The following is a 15,707-nucleotide window of genomic DNA, read 5'->3' as shown; positions in this document are numbered from 1 at the left end:
TGAAATCAACAAAAGAATTCTACCATCTACCTTTTTATCTGATTCTTCTTCCTTGCAGTGAGTGTCCTTTGGACAGAAAACAAAAAAAAAAAAAAATACTGTAACTATCTCCGATGGGTATGGAGGTAAAATGGGGTATAAGGAAAATGCTGTAAATTGCTAAGAGTAATTGACATGGACACTGGCATTAATGCCAGAGTGACAAAGAGGGCAATTGTGAACGGTGGACCCACACATTGTGCACAGACACAGATGTCTACATGGCAACAACAACACTATCGATTCTCTTACCCCACACTCGTTGCACATCCTTCTTCTTCCCACAAGGCCATCGTTTTGCTTTATGTTTCCGCAAACTTCATTCTCCTCCACCTCCTCCGTGCCGCGGTTATTGCTTCCGCAACTCGACTCGGCGGGGGCGACCCCGCCGTGATTGCGGTTCTCCTCACTGACTTGAGCCAGCACCTCTTCCAGATTGTTCCTGAGCGAGTTCGCGGTGGCCTCATTGTTCTGCGCCAACTCCCTCCAAATCTGATTCTCTACGCTGAGACTCTTCACCCTTTCTTGAAGCACCCAATTGAGCTTCCCCAGGCGTTGAATCTCCTCGTCTTTTTCCTTGAGTTTCTTCGCCACAGCCTCTTGTATGGCCTTCACCAACATTCTTGATTGCCTGACTCGCTGCTCCTCCAGCTCCATCCACACACTCTGCGTCTATAAAACGGAAAAGAAAATCATTAGCCAAGAGTTTTGATTTGGCCTATTTGAAGAGATACGAAAAAGAGAGAAGGGAGAGGGAAGCTACGTGTTGAGCAATGAAACGGTCGATCTCCGATTGCTGGTTCTGGAAATGGAAGACGAGGTCTTGGTCGAAAGAAGAGAGTTTGATTTTGTTGGAGGCGGGAGGAGCAACGTTGGATTCGGTTACTGAATCTCTGGAGCGTTTCCTCGGGAGGGGGATGTTGTAGGTGAGGCCGCTATCGGATTTGTTGATGGAGTTGGGGTCGCAGAGGGCGGTGTGGTGAAACGGAAGCACCGTTGAAGGAAGAGGCAGACCACCTTCGATTTGCGCGTTGTAGAAGGCGCGATTCGGTTTCGCCATTTCTCTGATTGAAAGAGAAAACAAAGAGCGTGAGTGAGATATGTGAAAATGAAGAAACAGAAACAGAAACAGAAGAAGAAGAAGAGAATGGTTTGGTGTGTTACCTGGCGGTTAGTAACTGCGCGGGGAAGAGATTCATGTGCTGAGCCTCAACTGCCATGATTTGGAGAGTTTGTTGTGAGTTGCTGTTACTGTTCTTTGGGTTCCTTCTCTTATAGCAGCGTGAAGTTTTTGTGTGGTTGCAATGTGAATGAATGAATTAATGAAAGAATGAATGGTGCGATGAGAAAAGAGGGAGAGAATAACTAGGCATGCAAATGAGGTGGCGACTACAAGGGAGCCTCAATGAATGAGTCCCGTTTATTTAAGGCTTTGGCCCTTGTGCCATTTCTAGAGAGAGACAACAAACAATAAAGTCAAAACTCATACCCCCAAAATCTAATAATAAATTTTTTCTTTTCAGCTTAACAATTTATTTAATATAATCATTAAATGCACATAATAATAATAATAATAAAACTTACTACAACACACTGTAAAGCATGTGGATATGGGAATCACATCACTCCTTTAGCAATTTGCTTTTCCTACCGTATCCTATCATGCAACCATACACCAAAAATTATCTAGTTCAGGTACTGAAGAGGTGCGGTTATTTTAGTGGCACGACGTGGCGTGGCGGTGCAGGAAAGTGGGCACGTGAGAACGCACGTGCGACATACTTAAATGGCTGACCCCTGAGCCATGTAATGGTGGGACCCACCTCTGTTCGGGAGCGGTTTCCTCGCTGTGTTGCCTCCTCATTTCTTAAACTGTTGTGTCTGCGTACGGACCAATTGTCTGGAGTGACTTCTTCGGTGCGGTGCGGGTCCACACTATCTTGATGAAGGAAACGTTATTGAAGGAACTACTTCCAAGCAGCTACGCGGATCAATAGAAAACCATGCCAGCCAACTTTTTTTTTTTTTTTTTCTCAAAACAGTTTCATTACGGAAATCAGCTAACAGTTATGATATTTCCAATGGTCCACTATGAATTTCATGCTTTTAAGTCATTACTCTCTTTTTACTCCAATTCTAATATTTATTACAATTTTTTTAACTTTTCACAATTTTCAACAGTTTTCGGTTAAGTTTTTTAATCTTAAACAATTTAAATATCTCTGTTCCCTCGTACTTAATACTTAAAGTAAATATTCCGTACTGGAAAAAACAAGTCCATTCAGTAGTTTCAATGCACATTTATTTAATTTATTAATTTCTTTTTACAGTCATAAAGAATTAGACTTTAATTATAACGTATAAAAATTTTATTTTTGTAACAGTTTATGAAAGTTAAACTCTTCCACCTCTAACAAATCTGTTTTGAATTCTAATAATCCATATTTTGACTTATTTAATAATAGTAATCTATCAGTTACAGTAAACAACATTACCTTGACATACTTGTTCATAACTGCTTGAATCTCTTTGTATTAAACTAAATTCAAATAGAATATTATAAGATATTTCAAAAAAAAAAAAAAATCAAAATTCAATATTTTTACAACAGTTTCTTCTAATATCAAAAGTCATGGTTTTTATAAGTAAAATTGTGGTAACCCTATTATAATGATGGAAGGAGAGTGGTCATTAAATTTAAGAAGACAGAACCACATTCTTAATTAATTAACACGTAGAACCTTTTCCCTTGGAAATCTGACCGAAACCATGTGCAGGTAATAGATAGATAACAGAGAGTTCTTAAGTTTATGTGGCAACGTGCTACTTTTGTATGAAGAACAAAAGTGGTAATAAACAAGTCTGGTTTAACTTTCCAAAATAATAGAGAATCTCAAACTATATTATACACACATCTGCAAATACATGCACACATTGCTAAGTAAGAGAACCCATGAAAGGTTCGGTCCCTTAGTTGTCACAATTATGGTATGTACGTAGGTAATTTTACTCAAGTTGTTAATATTTAATTCACAATTAAATAAATAATTAAAAACTGTATATTATGTTTTTCTTTGCAACTTGTACTTGATTAGGCATGTGGGTTTATTATTTATGCTTGAATTTTCAACTTTAATATATAATTATTCAGTCCAAGAAAGCTTGTTATTAAATTTGAGTGCATCATCCACTTTTAAATTTTAAACCTAAATTAACTTTATAATATTGGATTGAAAAATAAAAATTTTATCTACTTATATCTATTTTTATATATTAAATTTTTTCATATTTTTATCTACTTAATATTAATATTAATTGATAAATTGATAACAAATTATATAATAGATTTAATAAATAAAAATGTTCTTTATGATACACTTTATTCAATATTTTTCTTATTATGTTATGATATGAGTTTTAAGTTGAATTCATTTTATAAAAGTAACTTGTTAAAATAAAATATATTTGTATTTATTTGGATATTTTAAATTCGTTTATATATTATGGATGTGTATCTCCACCAACTTCTACTTTTCTTTTGGACTTGGAAACCAGGTTGTGTGATGCTACCATTTCCTTAAAGTGCAACCTATAGTGATGCTCATGTTTGTCTTTTTACATGAAAATGTGCTTGGCATAAACCTCCATACAATGAAGCAGAATCACTTTTGCACAAATAAAAAGAAAGGGTAGAATAAATTCACGTTATCTAAAACAATATACAAAGGAATATGTTTTGGTGTGTATATTTCCTGAATGTAAATGCGCACTTAACTTCTAATCTTTCTATTTGTTTATTTAACTTCTTATACAAAATAAATGTGTCCTTTATCTCATCCAAAAAATATCATCTTTTCCCTTTAAATGTTAAAAATTAATGCATACAAATGAGAAAATATTTAATACAAATAAAAAACTAAGGATCTTGCTAACTAGTGTGTTTTGGGCATTGGGTGGGCCAAGGAATTTTAGAAGGTGAAGTTTTTAATGGAAACTATATCAAAGTTAACAAACATGTAAGAACGTGTGTTTCTCAACACCCTACTATTCTTTTATAAAAAAGAAGGCATGTGTTAAATATTAACGATTGAACTAAACAATCAATATTTATTAAATTAATCTTTTGGTTCTTACATTTTTAGTTGAAAATTAAATAAGGATATATTTGAGAGAGAAATATTGATTATAGTTTAAAATTCTAATATATTGTTGACCTTGTTTTAATAACAAAACAATACAACATCCTTAAAATATCAAATGAAACTTCACATACTCTTATTCGTGTTTACGTCCAAAAATTTGTATTTAATTGATTTGAATTAATATAGGACTATAAAACAATATGGATAAGCATGTACACAAATTCTACATGGAATCTCTGTAGGAATGTTCAACTGTCTCAGAAAGGAATTATTTTTTATTTTAAATAGGGAGCTAAAAATCAAGGTTTTTCTTCTATATTGTTTCTTCTACATTTCTAATTTGTGTTGCCAACAACTCTCCTTTTTTTTGTTATAATGTTGTCTAAGTTTTTTTTTTTTTAAAGGAGAAAACATCTTTTTGAATATAGTGAGAAGAAATGATATTTTGTTTTTTGGAAAATATTTTGCAATGTTTTGGGATTGAAGAGATTATAACTTGTATCATAATACAAGATTTATTATGCAGAAATAGCTTTGTTTTTGTAATATATAGGATAATGATATTTATACATATTTTTTTTGACAACATTTGAATATTGATTACGTGTCAATCTGTGATTGGTAAAAAATTACTCCACATTAGTGTTTATGATTATTATTATGGGTTAAATATGCTTTTAGTCCCTGAAGTTTCACTGATTTTTGGTTTTAGTCCCTGCATGAAACATTGACAACATTTCATCCTTTAAGTATGATAATTCTTATTATTAGTCCCTAAAAACAGACTCCGTTAGTTTAACTGTGATGTGGCTAACGGCACAACCACATAGTCTTCCACCTTCACTGACCATTGCTTGCCACGTTGACATTGGGATTTAAAAAATTTTATTTGCACGTGTCTGAGATGAATTAGGGATCAATTAGGTTTAATTTAGGGCAAATTGGATTTTAGGAATTGGGGAAAATATACCATGCTTCTCCGATAGAGAGTTGAAAGTGATATACCATGCTTCGAAGTGCTGCACAAACATTAATAAACAAGAAGAGTTTCAAACTTATCCTCGGAACAACACAATCAACAAGAAGAGTTCCAAATGCCTTCACATTCATCCTTAGACATACATACCTGTACAGCAGCAGCCATTTCCGCCGTGAAGAACCGCCGGAAGTGAAGCATACACAACATCCCTCAGACCATTGGAGACGAGCATTGAAGGCTCAGAAATTGCAGGCGGATGGTGATCAGCCACAGCCACAGCCACAGGCTCCTTCTCAATGCGCTTCATCTTAACGCCGAGGCGCCCTTCGTCCGTGTAGTTACTATCCCTGCTGCGAAATCCACCCATTTTGGAAGCTTAGTGAATGGCCCAACCAAGTGAATGCCTACCCCTGGAAAACAAACTTCTCCTCACAACAAAACTTTCCTTCATGGCAGAGTCTGGTAATGAAGAGTCATCATCTGCCACCCCATCATCATTCTTCTCATCAGTTTCACCAATTCCTAAAATTCAATTTGCCCTAAATTAACCCTAATTGATCCCTAATTCATCTCAGACACACGTGCAAATAAAATTTTTTAAATCCCAATGTCAACGTGGCAAGCAATGGTCAGTGAAGGTGGAAGACTATGTGGTTGTGCCGTTAGCCACATCACAGTTAAACTAACGGAGTCTATTTTTAGGGACTAATAATAAGAATTATCATACTTAGAGGATGAAATGCTATCAATGTTTCATGCAGGGACTAAAACCAAAAATCAGTGAAACTTCAGGGACTAAAAGCATGTTTAACCCTATTATTATTGATTGTGGAGTAATTTTTGACCAATGACAGATTGACACATAATCAATGTTAAAATGTTGTAAAAAAAATGTTGTCTAAATATCATTAGTATCTTAGAGAATGAGATAAGATTCCAAATCTTGTAACATTTTTGTGTAAATAAGTTGGAATATCACTACGGCAGTTACCTCTGTACAAGCAGCTAATATAATGAATTTAACATTTAATATGGCAGTTAACTGTCTAAAAGCATGTATGAGAGCTTTCAAGGTTCAACAATTTTTAGGTCAAAAGTGCACGTAGACTAATTAAATAGCTCTTCAATCAATATATGCAAGCTAGCTAAGGGTTGGAAAGCTTAAAATTTTACGAAACGTGTGTTCTAGCTCATTAAACTTCTAGATCTTGATATGAAAGTTGATTTTTGAAAAAATAAAATTAATAAAAGGAAAAGAGTTATAGTTTTAAGCGTTTTTCTTGAAAAGGACTTTTTAGGTGCTTAAGGATTTGAAAATTCTTCGCTCTCTAATTTCAGCCCTTCCGGAATCAATCAATCAATCAATAATAAATTCAAAATCTCAAACACGTAACACTTCATGGTTGCACACCATATTACTATAATTCCATAATTGAGTGTGTTGAAACATCATTTCTTATCTTTTATAAGAGAGAATGTGCTTGGATTTCAACGGTGATATTGAAATCAATTTTTAATTGCCATTGAATATGGTGTGAAATGATATTTTACTTAAAACAAAAACACACAATGTTATATTGGTCAAATTCATGGTTGGTCAAATTTGCTTGCAACGTTTTCGGCGAGAATATGTGAAGATGATGTTTTTACCTTTCATTGCTACAATCACAATGTTCGGAGCAGTTTCCCTAACGTACAATTGTCTTTTGTCAACCACACTTATCATCATCATCGTCGTCATGTTATTATTATTATAATTTATAATGATATTGAGTTTCAATTTATCTAAAAAAGTGGAAAACATTTAAGAAAAAACTTATACTATCATCTCAATAACCTTATAAAAAAATAATGAAATATCTCATGAAAAAATAACAATTACCAAACAAAAATAATTATTATCAAAGAAATATAATTATATATGTCGAAAGTTTTTAAAGTTAGAAGGTAGAAATTCTAACGTAATATGAATTGAGTTTTAAGATTTATGAATAGTGTTCCTTTTTATCCTTGAGTACGGTTAATCTAGATTTTGACGTGAAATATTTCGTATAGAAAGGTATCCATTGCTATGTCACTTTCAAGGGAATCAAACAAAAGAATAGCTTTCCCATGCAAGGACTACCATAAAACCTTCAACTAATGTGGACCCTACGCACCATTTTCTAAGCACATAATTTATTATTTTTGTATCATATGCTAAGAAAATAAATTTTCATCATAACGAATATTTTGACAAGTAGATTGAATCAAAAGGAAGAACACTCACCCCACCTTGTTCCTTGCCATATATTATTTCCATATTTAATTTTCCTCACAAACACACATAATATAAATAAGGGTGTACGAGATAAATAAATAAATAAATAAATAAATAAAAATGAAAAGAAAACATAAATAGATACATGATTCCTTCATACACCTCTCCCAATAACATCTTCCTCTCTAAATATACCTTGGAAGATACAAAGGTATCTTAAACAATGAAAGAACCTCGATAGAAAAAGAAAGCATAAAAATGATCATGAATTCATACAACTAGGCATGGTAAAGTAGATTACTTGTGCATGCATAATTAATTAATGAGTCATACATACCCAAACTTTCTATTTTATTTTATTTTTGCAATCTCGTGGATCTACATATGTTATTGGTTTAATTAGTGTTATTCTCCCAAGGTAAGCCAATCTTGGTGTGCTGGATATGTGAAGATAAGAACAATAATTAAAAAAAAAAAATTATGTAGAATTTTGGGGTTGAAACAAACGTGTGATGATTGAGATGCGTTTAGTAGCTGAAGATGACATTGTCCTTCACAACGAAAGCTCCAAAACCTAACTATGGAGGCAAAGCAAAGTTTGGTTGCATTTGATTATTACATGTTGACGTGAAAACTCATACAGGGATACGACACAAGAACCCAAGTTTCTTCAAATTAATATAAATGTACTTTACTTGATATGCCATTCTAAGCGAGGAAATATCACACACAACTTTTTCAATTTGCCATAAAATGTATGGAGGATTTTCCATATAGCTTCTAGCAACACATATGACTACAAATAGTGAAGCTTTTTTCATGTGTTTGGTTAGTCTCAATTAGTGATAAATTTTGTTTTTCTTTTTTTGTTTTTAGAGTTAAAAGTAAGAAAAATTATATGGTTAGGGGATATGATTTTATTTGATAAAATCCCACCCAATTGGAATTTTCACCAATAATGTGATCTTTTGGAGTGGATTTTGAGCGGGTGGCTAAATGATAGGTAAATGGAAGCCATCGAAAAAGTTACCTCACTTTTATAGCTAAAGTAGAGAAAGGGTCTCAAAAAACTTCAAAGATATAGTCTTTTGATTAATTAATTAATTAAGTGATTAACTAGGGTGATTATTGACCAATTCGAAAAGAAAACTGATATTATTAGTTTAATGAGGATACTAATCAAGATTAACTGATTTGACCCCATTGTGTCGTATTCATTGACGCTGCCTCATACAACATAGATAGATATAATAGTTTAATGTAAATAAAGGTAATGCTATAATAGTGCAAATCGATGTTTAGGTACTAAATCTCCGTTGTTTTCACATGATCGAACCTCACCGTGTTAACTTTTTCTATGGCATCACAGCCAATTAAGTTGTTCACGATTGATGTTAATTTTAAAAACAAAAATGAACTAAGTCCAATGGATGTTCTTTTCTACCTAGAATAATAATAATAAAATAAATAAGAGAATGACAAGATGAATAGGTTAAGGCTCTAATTTGAGAGATGAGAGGCACCCATTCAGATTGATATTTTAATTGAAAATGTTAGAACTAAAATTAAATGAGTTTGAGTTAATTTAATTTGAATGAATTAGAAAGATCACCAAAACAATCATTCAATCATTTTGGTACTTATTTTTATTTATGAAAAATGTTTGATTTTTAAAGTAAATGTTCAAGTAAATTCATGCATAAGGAAAATTTTTTTAGCAAATGGGTATAAGAGAGGATTACCATGACACTAGTAAAAACAAAACTTTTTCATACCATATTTTTATATTGGTTATAATTTATTACGTATAAAAAATGACACAATGATAATTTCGTAAATATGATAAGTTTTTTTTTTTATATATCGATTAGATCTAGAATTAATATAGAAAGTGGAGTGGAGGAAAATCTGTAATAAATTACAAAGTTTTTCTATATAGGTTGGATCCAGAACTAGTATAAAAAGTAGTATGATGGCAAAATTGAAATAAATTACAAAGCTTTCTTATGCCACTTAGACCTAAAACCAATATAGAAAGTGATGGAGAAGATTTTCTATACCAGTTAGTCACTATAATCGGTATATAATGTTTAATCTTCTTCTTCCTAACTTTTGCTCTTCACCTCATTTTCTTCTACATTGACTTCAAGTTCTCCCTTCTCTAGTGACAATCACCTTCATTCACTTTCTCATTTTGCTCTCTTCCATTTATTCACATTCTCATTCGCTCCCCTTTCTCCATTCCTTCTCATTCTCATCTTCCATTCGTGTTCATCATCGTTACAAGAACATCTTGTGTTCATGAGGGTGTTTGGGCATTGCCTTTTTCGTTATGCCCTAGGTGTTGTTATGGTCATGATGTGGTATTGTCGCCGTTGTCGCATGGTATATTTGGTGTCGTCGTCGTCGCATGGTCCCGTCCTCTTAATTGCCTTCGCATCCACCTCCTTTACATTTTCTCCACTAAAAAAAGGTTAGTATTTGAACTTAATATCTACATTGTTACGGCTTTTCTTCACTAATTTATCATTTTGTTTTGTCAAAGGTAATGAGAGTTTTTTGTGTGATGTTTGTTGTACACTCAAATTACATCAAGGAGCAATAATTTAGCAACTAGAGGCCACCATTTTGGTTAGTTCTTTGATATTTTTTAAGACTCTCCAATAGGAAAAATTATTTTATACATTTAGACCTTGTCATCATTGCAGGTTAGTTCTAAATTTGTATTTTTCTTGTTTCTAGGGTAACACCATTTTGTTGTAGTTTCTTTAAAGGAGAGAATTTGTTACTACTTTTAATTCCTCTGTAGAACTTAATAACAAGAAGAGTGAATATTCATTTGTGAGTTTTTTATTTCCTTTGCTATAGTTTTTTATTCTTTTATAAACCTTCCCTAAGCTAATACTTTCATTCTTGGGTTCATTACTCTTTATTCGTAGTATTGGAATTTTGAATTTTGCATTGTGGAACAAAAAAAAGGTAACATATTATAGGCTTAGGTTGCAACTTTCTTAAGCATGTTCTCGTGTTTTCTTTATATTAGGATGTCTTAGTTAAAAAAAAGAGAGAAAGCTACTTAGAAACAAGAAAAAAAAGTATTTATTTTCAATTTTTTTTAATTGGTTTAGTTTTAGTTCTCATAAAGTATAGGAAATTCATCTTCCTAAAGAATACCTAGGAAGGAACATGATTTTAGAAACATTGAAGAAAATGAGACTTAAACCACTTATAAACAATCAGTGATAGTAACCTAGCCTTTTTTTTTATTGAAGATCTAATGAACAAGATTCATATGGGTAAAAACAAGTCACTTATTAGTTCTGATAGTACTTAATGTATTTTAAATCAATTGTCATTCATATGATGTGTGTGTGAAAGTACTAGACACTGCATTATTGAGAAGTTAAACTTTGTAATTAAAATTTATTATGGTGTAAGAATTTTAGTTCAAACAAAGTTTTTAATGATTTTAAAATCCCTTATAGGTTGTGTATGATTTGCAACATATATTTGATGAAATCACCTATGTGAGCATCCAGGGGGCTGGTTGCATGAGACCTTAGCAAGATCTATAAAGAACTCATGAAAATTAGGCACGTGCATCGCCTAGTAAGTGCAACATACATAAAGTGTTTTGGTTCATATAGCTTGCTATGTGTGTTAAATTTTTTGATATATAATTGGTTCATAATACATTATATCTATGTCAGACCCAGGATTTTCTTCTTTCATTCTTTCTATTTCTTATCTTTTGTAATATATGGGAAATTGTTTAAAACAAAGTTTATCAAAGTATTGCAAAACATGAACAATGTAGTTTGTCGCAAAAGTCGTTCTCATTTGTTGCAAGACTAGTTCCCCTCTTCAAAATTATTGGGAGTCACTGGTGTTGGTTCACATTGTGGGATTCTTTGCAACTCATGGTGCATTGGCGTAGGAGGTTGGAATTTTTGGAACCCATGTACACCTATAAATAGGTGCCCATGCTTCGTCGAGAAAACACACATTCACACTTTCAATCTCCTTTCTCTTCCATTTTCTCACATCCTCTCTTTCTTTTATTAAATCTTGGGCTATTTACTCTTTCAAGAGTGTCTTGCTAGTTTATGAGTTTCTCATAAAATTTGGGAAATTCCTATTGTATCTTAGAGGACTTATGTAACACACCATAGATACGTCCTTAAGAACAATTAGAACATATTAGAAAACTCTTTTAATTTGTAATTTCTTCAGCTAAAAAAACAAATTATTAGACAAGATATAATTATAACTCATTCTTGACAAAAAAAATAGTAAAAAAAGGTGATTTTACTTGTATTACTTCATAAAAGATTTATAATGTTGAATGTTATAAGGTGTTGACTATAAATAAATAAAAAAAAACTATAAACAAATTAAAAAAATGTTATATATAACCATTCTCACAAATCTCTCAAAAATCATCATTACATATATTATCTATACCAAAACTAAAAAAGTTTTAAATATTCTCAAAAGAACACATTTTATGCATAAAACTCAATATTTTGACCAAGTCACACGTATAGACTAAATTATCTGCCCTAATGTATTACAAAATTAACTACCTTTCGTTACATTTACAACTTGCTTAACAAAGCTTAAGCTACCAAAGTTACTACTTTCACATGAAGGTTAAACATGTAAACAAAAGATTCTAATTGTGTTACACTCCTAAACTAAGAAATATACATCTATGAACAATGAATTTCACATGTAAACCAAAACCTTAGGTATGCAAACCCTTCACATAAAACCAATTCAAGAAAAATGGGTAAAGAAAACCTTTCTTAAAAACAACTTCTAATTGAATAAAAAAGTTGTTCTACCTTCTATCATGATCTCTAAGATGAGTTCGGATATGTAAAAAGATGAATAACAAGTAAGATACTTTAAAGAGAATGTAGGTGATTTTTAAATTTAAAGAAATGATGGTTATATAGAAATGAAGTCTAAATATTCACATTTTTATATTGATAACCTCTTTTCACTTAACTAATAAAATATTCAAGTTTTATTTAAATAAACAACTTCTACTCTTAGGCAAATAAATTACCAGCCTTTGCACCTAACTATAGTTTGCATCTTCATTAGATCAAATTTCACCTTCTTAGTCCTTTTTATAGTTGTAATAGGTTCCTCTAGTGCATTCTCATGTGAGATGACATAAAAGTCCTTTAATTACACAATATGCTTTCTAATTTTCATGCTATAAATCCCTTTCATCCTTTCCTACTTTTAAAACACACTATATGACTTAACTTGCGAGTAACATTGTAGAAAATACCAAAGCTTAACCAAGCAATGGAAGAAGAACAATAAATCGTATACTGCACAATTTGCCGAAACTTTTATGTGGTGTGCTTACTTATATACCTTATCTTCTTCTCACTATTTGATATTTTCCCACCTATACTTCAATAGTAATATGCTACATTATGCTTGAATGTGCCCATCTATTGAATGTTATCTCATATTTTAACTCACAATCAACTTTGATTAATAGAGTTAAGGTAAATACATCCAATATTCATAAAACACCATTTAGGCTTTTTCGTTACACTATATAACAGTGTACCTATAAAGGTCATCACTCCTATAATCTCAAGCTTAAATGAGAGTTCTTTGAAGAACTAATATAGCCTCTTATCCAACATCCGAAAAATAAATTTCCTTTTATAAGTCTTAATTGACGTTATATCTATCTAAATCGTATAATTAAGAGAATGGGTTCTTGATTTACTTCACTATCCAAATTCACCTTCAACCTTATCTTCTCTATACTAAAATATATTGTAGCAATGTGAAATATTTCATCATTATTTCATACCAATTTACCACATACAACACGTTTAACACAATCCAAAACAAGCTTAAAAATGTCTCATTTCCATTAACCTCCCCTTCCTTACCCATCACCCCATTATAAGTCATAGCTCTTTGACTTGTCATAAAATAAAAGGTGAGTTAAAAATATTTTATCTTCAACTTCATCCAAGATCAAGACATAAAACTTGTATTATTATCAAATCACTTTTGTGAAAAACTCTCGCTTCATAACACTATCATTTCACTCTCTTCAAAAGCAATGCACAATTACACACCATAAAATATAACATTTCTCCTTTTTCGTTGATGATTTCATTTTGAATCCATGTTGGCAAAGTGAGCTAAATATTTTATAATCTTTTTCCATTATAGTCATGGATAACACTTTTTACCTATTTCCTCCACATTGTGATAAGAGAAACAAATATGAACTATTATTTTCTCTTCAACCTCACATATAGAACATTTTGAGTTCCCGAAGAATATTTCTCTTTAAATTTTTCTTTACTTAATAACCTATTTATTAAACATGTCTAATTAAGATAAATTACCTTAGGTTGAACTTTTATCTTCTAAGCCTTAAGTCAAAATCTTTTTCCATGAATCTCATTCCTCTTCATACAACGCTTCATATGCTAAAACTACATTGGACTTACTACTAAGATTGATGTCCCATCTCCATTCATTGTTTTATAATCTAGTAATGTCTTTTTGAGATATAACAGCTATTAAAACACCTAAAATTAAGGTAAATAATACCATAAATGTGATGGTTATTTTAACAATATCACTTTTCAAACTTTACGTTGAAACAAAAAAAATTACATGTACCTACTTGTCTCCAAGACATTCAAAGACATGTTTAACAACATAATAATATATACATAAGATTCTAAAAAAATAATTATATACTAAACAAATAATTATATCTTTTTGGTCATCTAGACCTTATTACTTGGAGTCCAAAAACTTATAAATACAAATTAATCTATAAAAAACATCACTTAATTCTCTCGTACAATATACATATATACTTGTTATATTATATAATTTTGGTAGCTCTAACTAACTTAACTGATGGAAAATATTTTCAAGGAATTTCAGCTTGATCTTTATTAACAACACTTGATGATAATAACTCAAGGTTTAAACTCAACATTTCAAGAATATCATTCTTTCCACTTTGAGAGAATCACACTCATTTCTCGTCTGAATTGAAAACAAATACATAAAATTATAAAAATATAAAATTATAAAGTTATAAGATTTTAAAATTATAAGATTTTAAATTTTTTAATAAGTTAAAAATATTTTAAAAATTTAAATCGAAAACTATATTGAAAAAGAGAGCATAATGAATAAAGACATACATCTTCTTATCTAATTTAAAAAAAAAATATACTAAATGATTTATCAAGTATTTGATGTAAAAGATTGAAACGATTTCAAACATGACGGCAAGTTTGTGATTCTTAAATAGATATTAAAAAAAATGGTGCATTAGCATAGAGGCCATGTGATTAGTGGTTGAAAAAGACCTATAATAGTTGTATTCCGCCAAATGTTAGAAATATGAGGGCGTGGAGCATTCCACTTGCGTTAAACAAACAAAACGCATGTCTAATCATATCTAAAAACCAACCAATTTACAAATGGAGACAAAGAAAACAATCATCCCTTACCTACGTCATTGCAACACATTCATCTTTAGATTCCTCCTCTTCCTTCTGCCTTTTTTCTTAATCACTAAATATGATGATAGAATTTGGTTGATAATCGACAAATTGGTTTTCAAATGTCTAGTCATTCTTGTTCTTGTAGTGCCACTAAGTTGGAATATAATTGCTTGATTGATGACTAAGGCCATGTTTGTGAGAAGCCTACAGGAATTTAATAATGCTTTTCATCATTCTCGATCTAGACAAATGCTTCAACAACACAACTTTATTCATTATGTCTACATCAACACCAGAAACTGCGGTTATTAGATAAATCAATTGGAAGGTCATATTGGGTTTGATGGGATTTTAAAAAAAAACAAAAATATGCAAGAGTTTTTCCATGTATAAATAGGAAACTTGAATGGATCAGCTTCTTAGGTTGTGTAATGGATTAATTAGAGGTGTTATTTAGCGTCATAACCCATGCATTGATCTCACTATATTGTATTGTTTTGGTTCATTTAATTAGAAGTTTTTTTAAAACTCTAATCCTAAAAAGTCCCATGTGAGGAGGGTTGTGATAGGATTTACATGAGATTAGCTTCCTAATACTAATTTATCTCACTTTTTCATTTTCTTTCATAACTCATTTAATGAAATAGTAACTTAATTAAAAATTAAATGTATATATATATATATATTAATATTAATTTTTAATAGTACTATTTTAAATTAACAATCAATTAGAAAAAAACACGGACTTTTGATATAATTAATAT

General features: G+C 31.3%; 1 protein-coding gene across 1 annotated transcript; it reads right to left on the bottom strand.

Annotated features, from left to right (window-relative positions):
• Positions 1–1,503, bottom strand: LOC106767006 (BOI-related E3 ubiquitin-protein ligase 1). The gene is made up of 3 exons (XM_014651814.2): positions 1,204–1,503; positions 803–1,103; positions 1–711 (listed from the first exon to the last, which is right to left on the bottom strand). Exons 1-3 carry the CDS (start codon positions 1,257–1,259, stop codon positions 160–162), a joined length of 909 nt encoding a protein of 302 aa, XP_014507300.1. The 5' UTR covers positions 1,260–1,503; the 3' UTR covers positions 1–159.
• Between the last annotated feature and the right edge of the window lie 14,204 nt (positions 1,504–15,707).

This window comes from Vigna radiata, chromosome 7 (genome assembly GCF_000741045.1).
Source record: "Vigna radiata var. radiata cultivar VC1973A chromosome 7, Vradiata_ver6, whole genome shotgun sequence".
Lineage (NCBI taxonomy): Eukaryota > Viridiplantae > Streptophyta > Magnoliopsida > Fabales > Fabaceae > Vigna > Vigna radiata.
The sequence above is the reverse complement of the archived record's forward strand: the minus strand, read 5'-3'. Positions and strand labels throughout refer to the sequence as shown.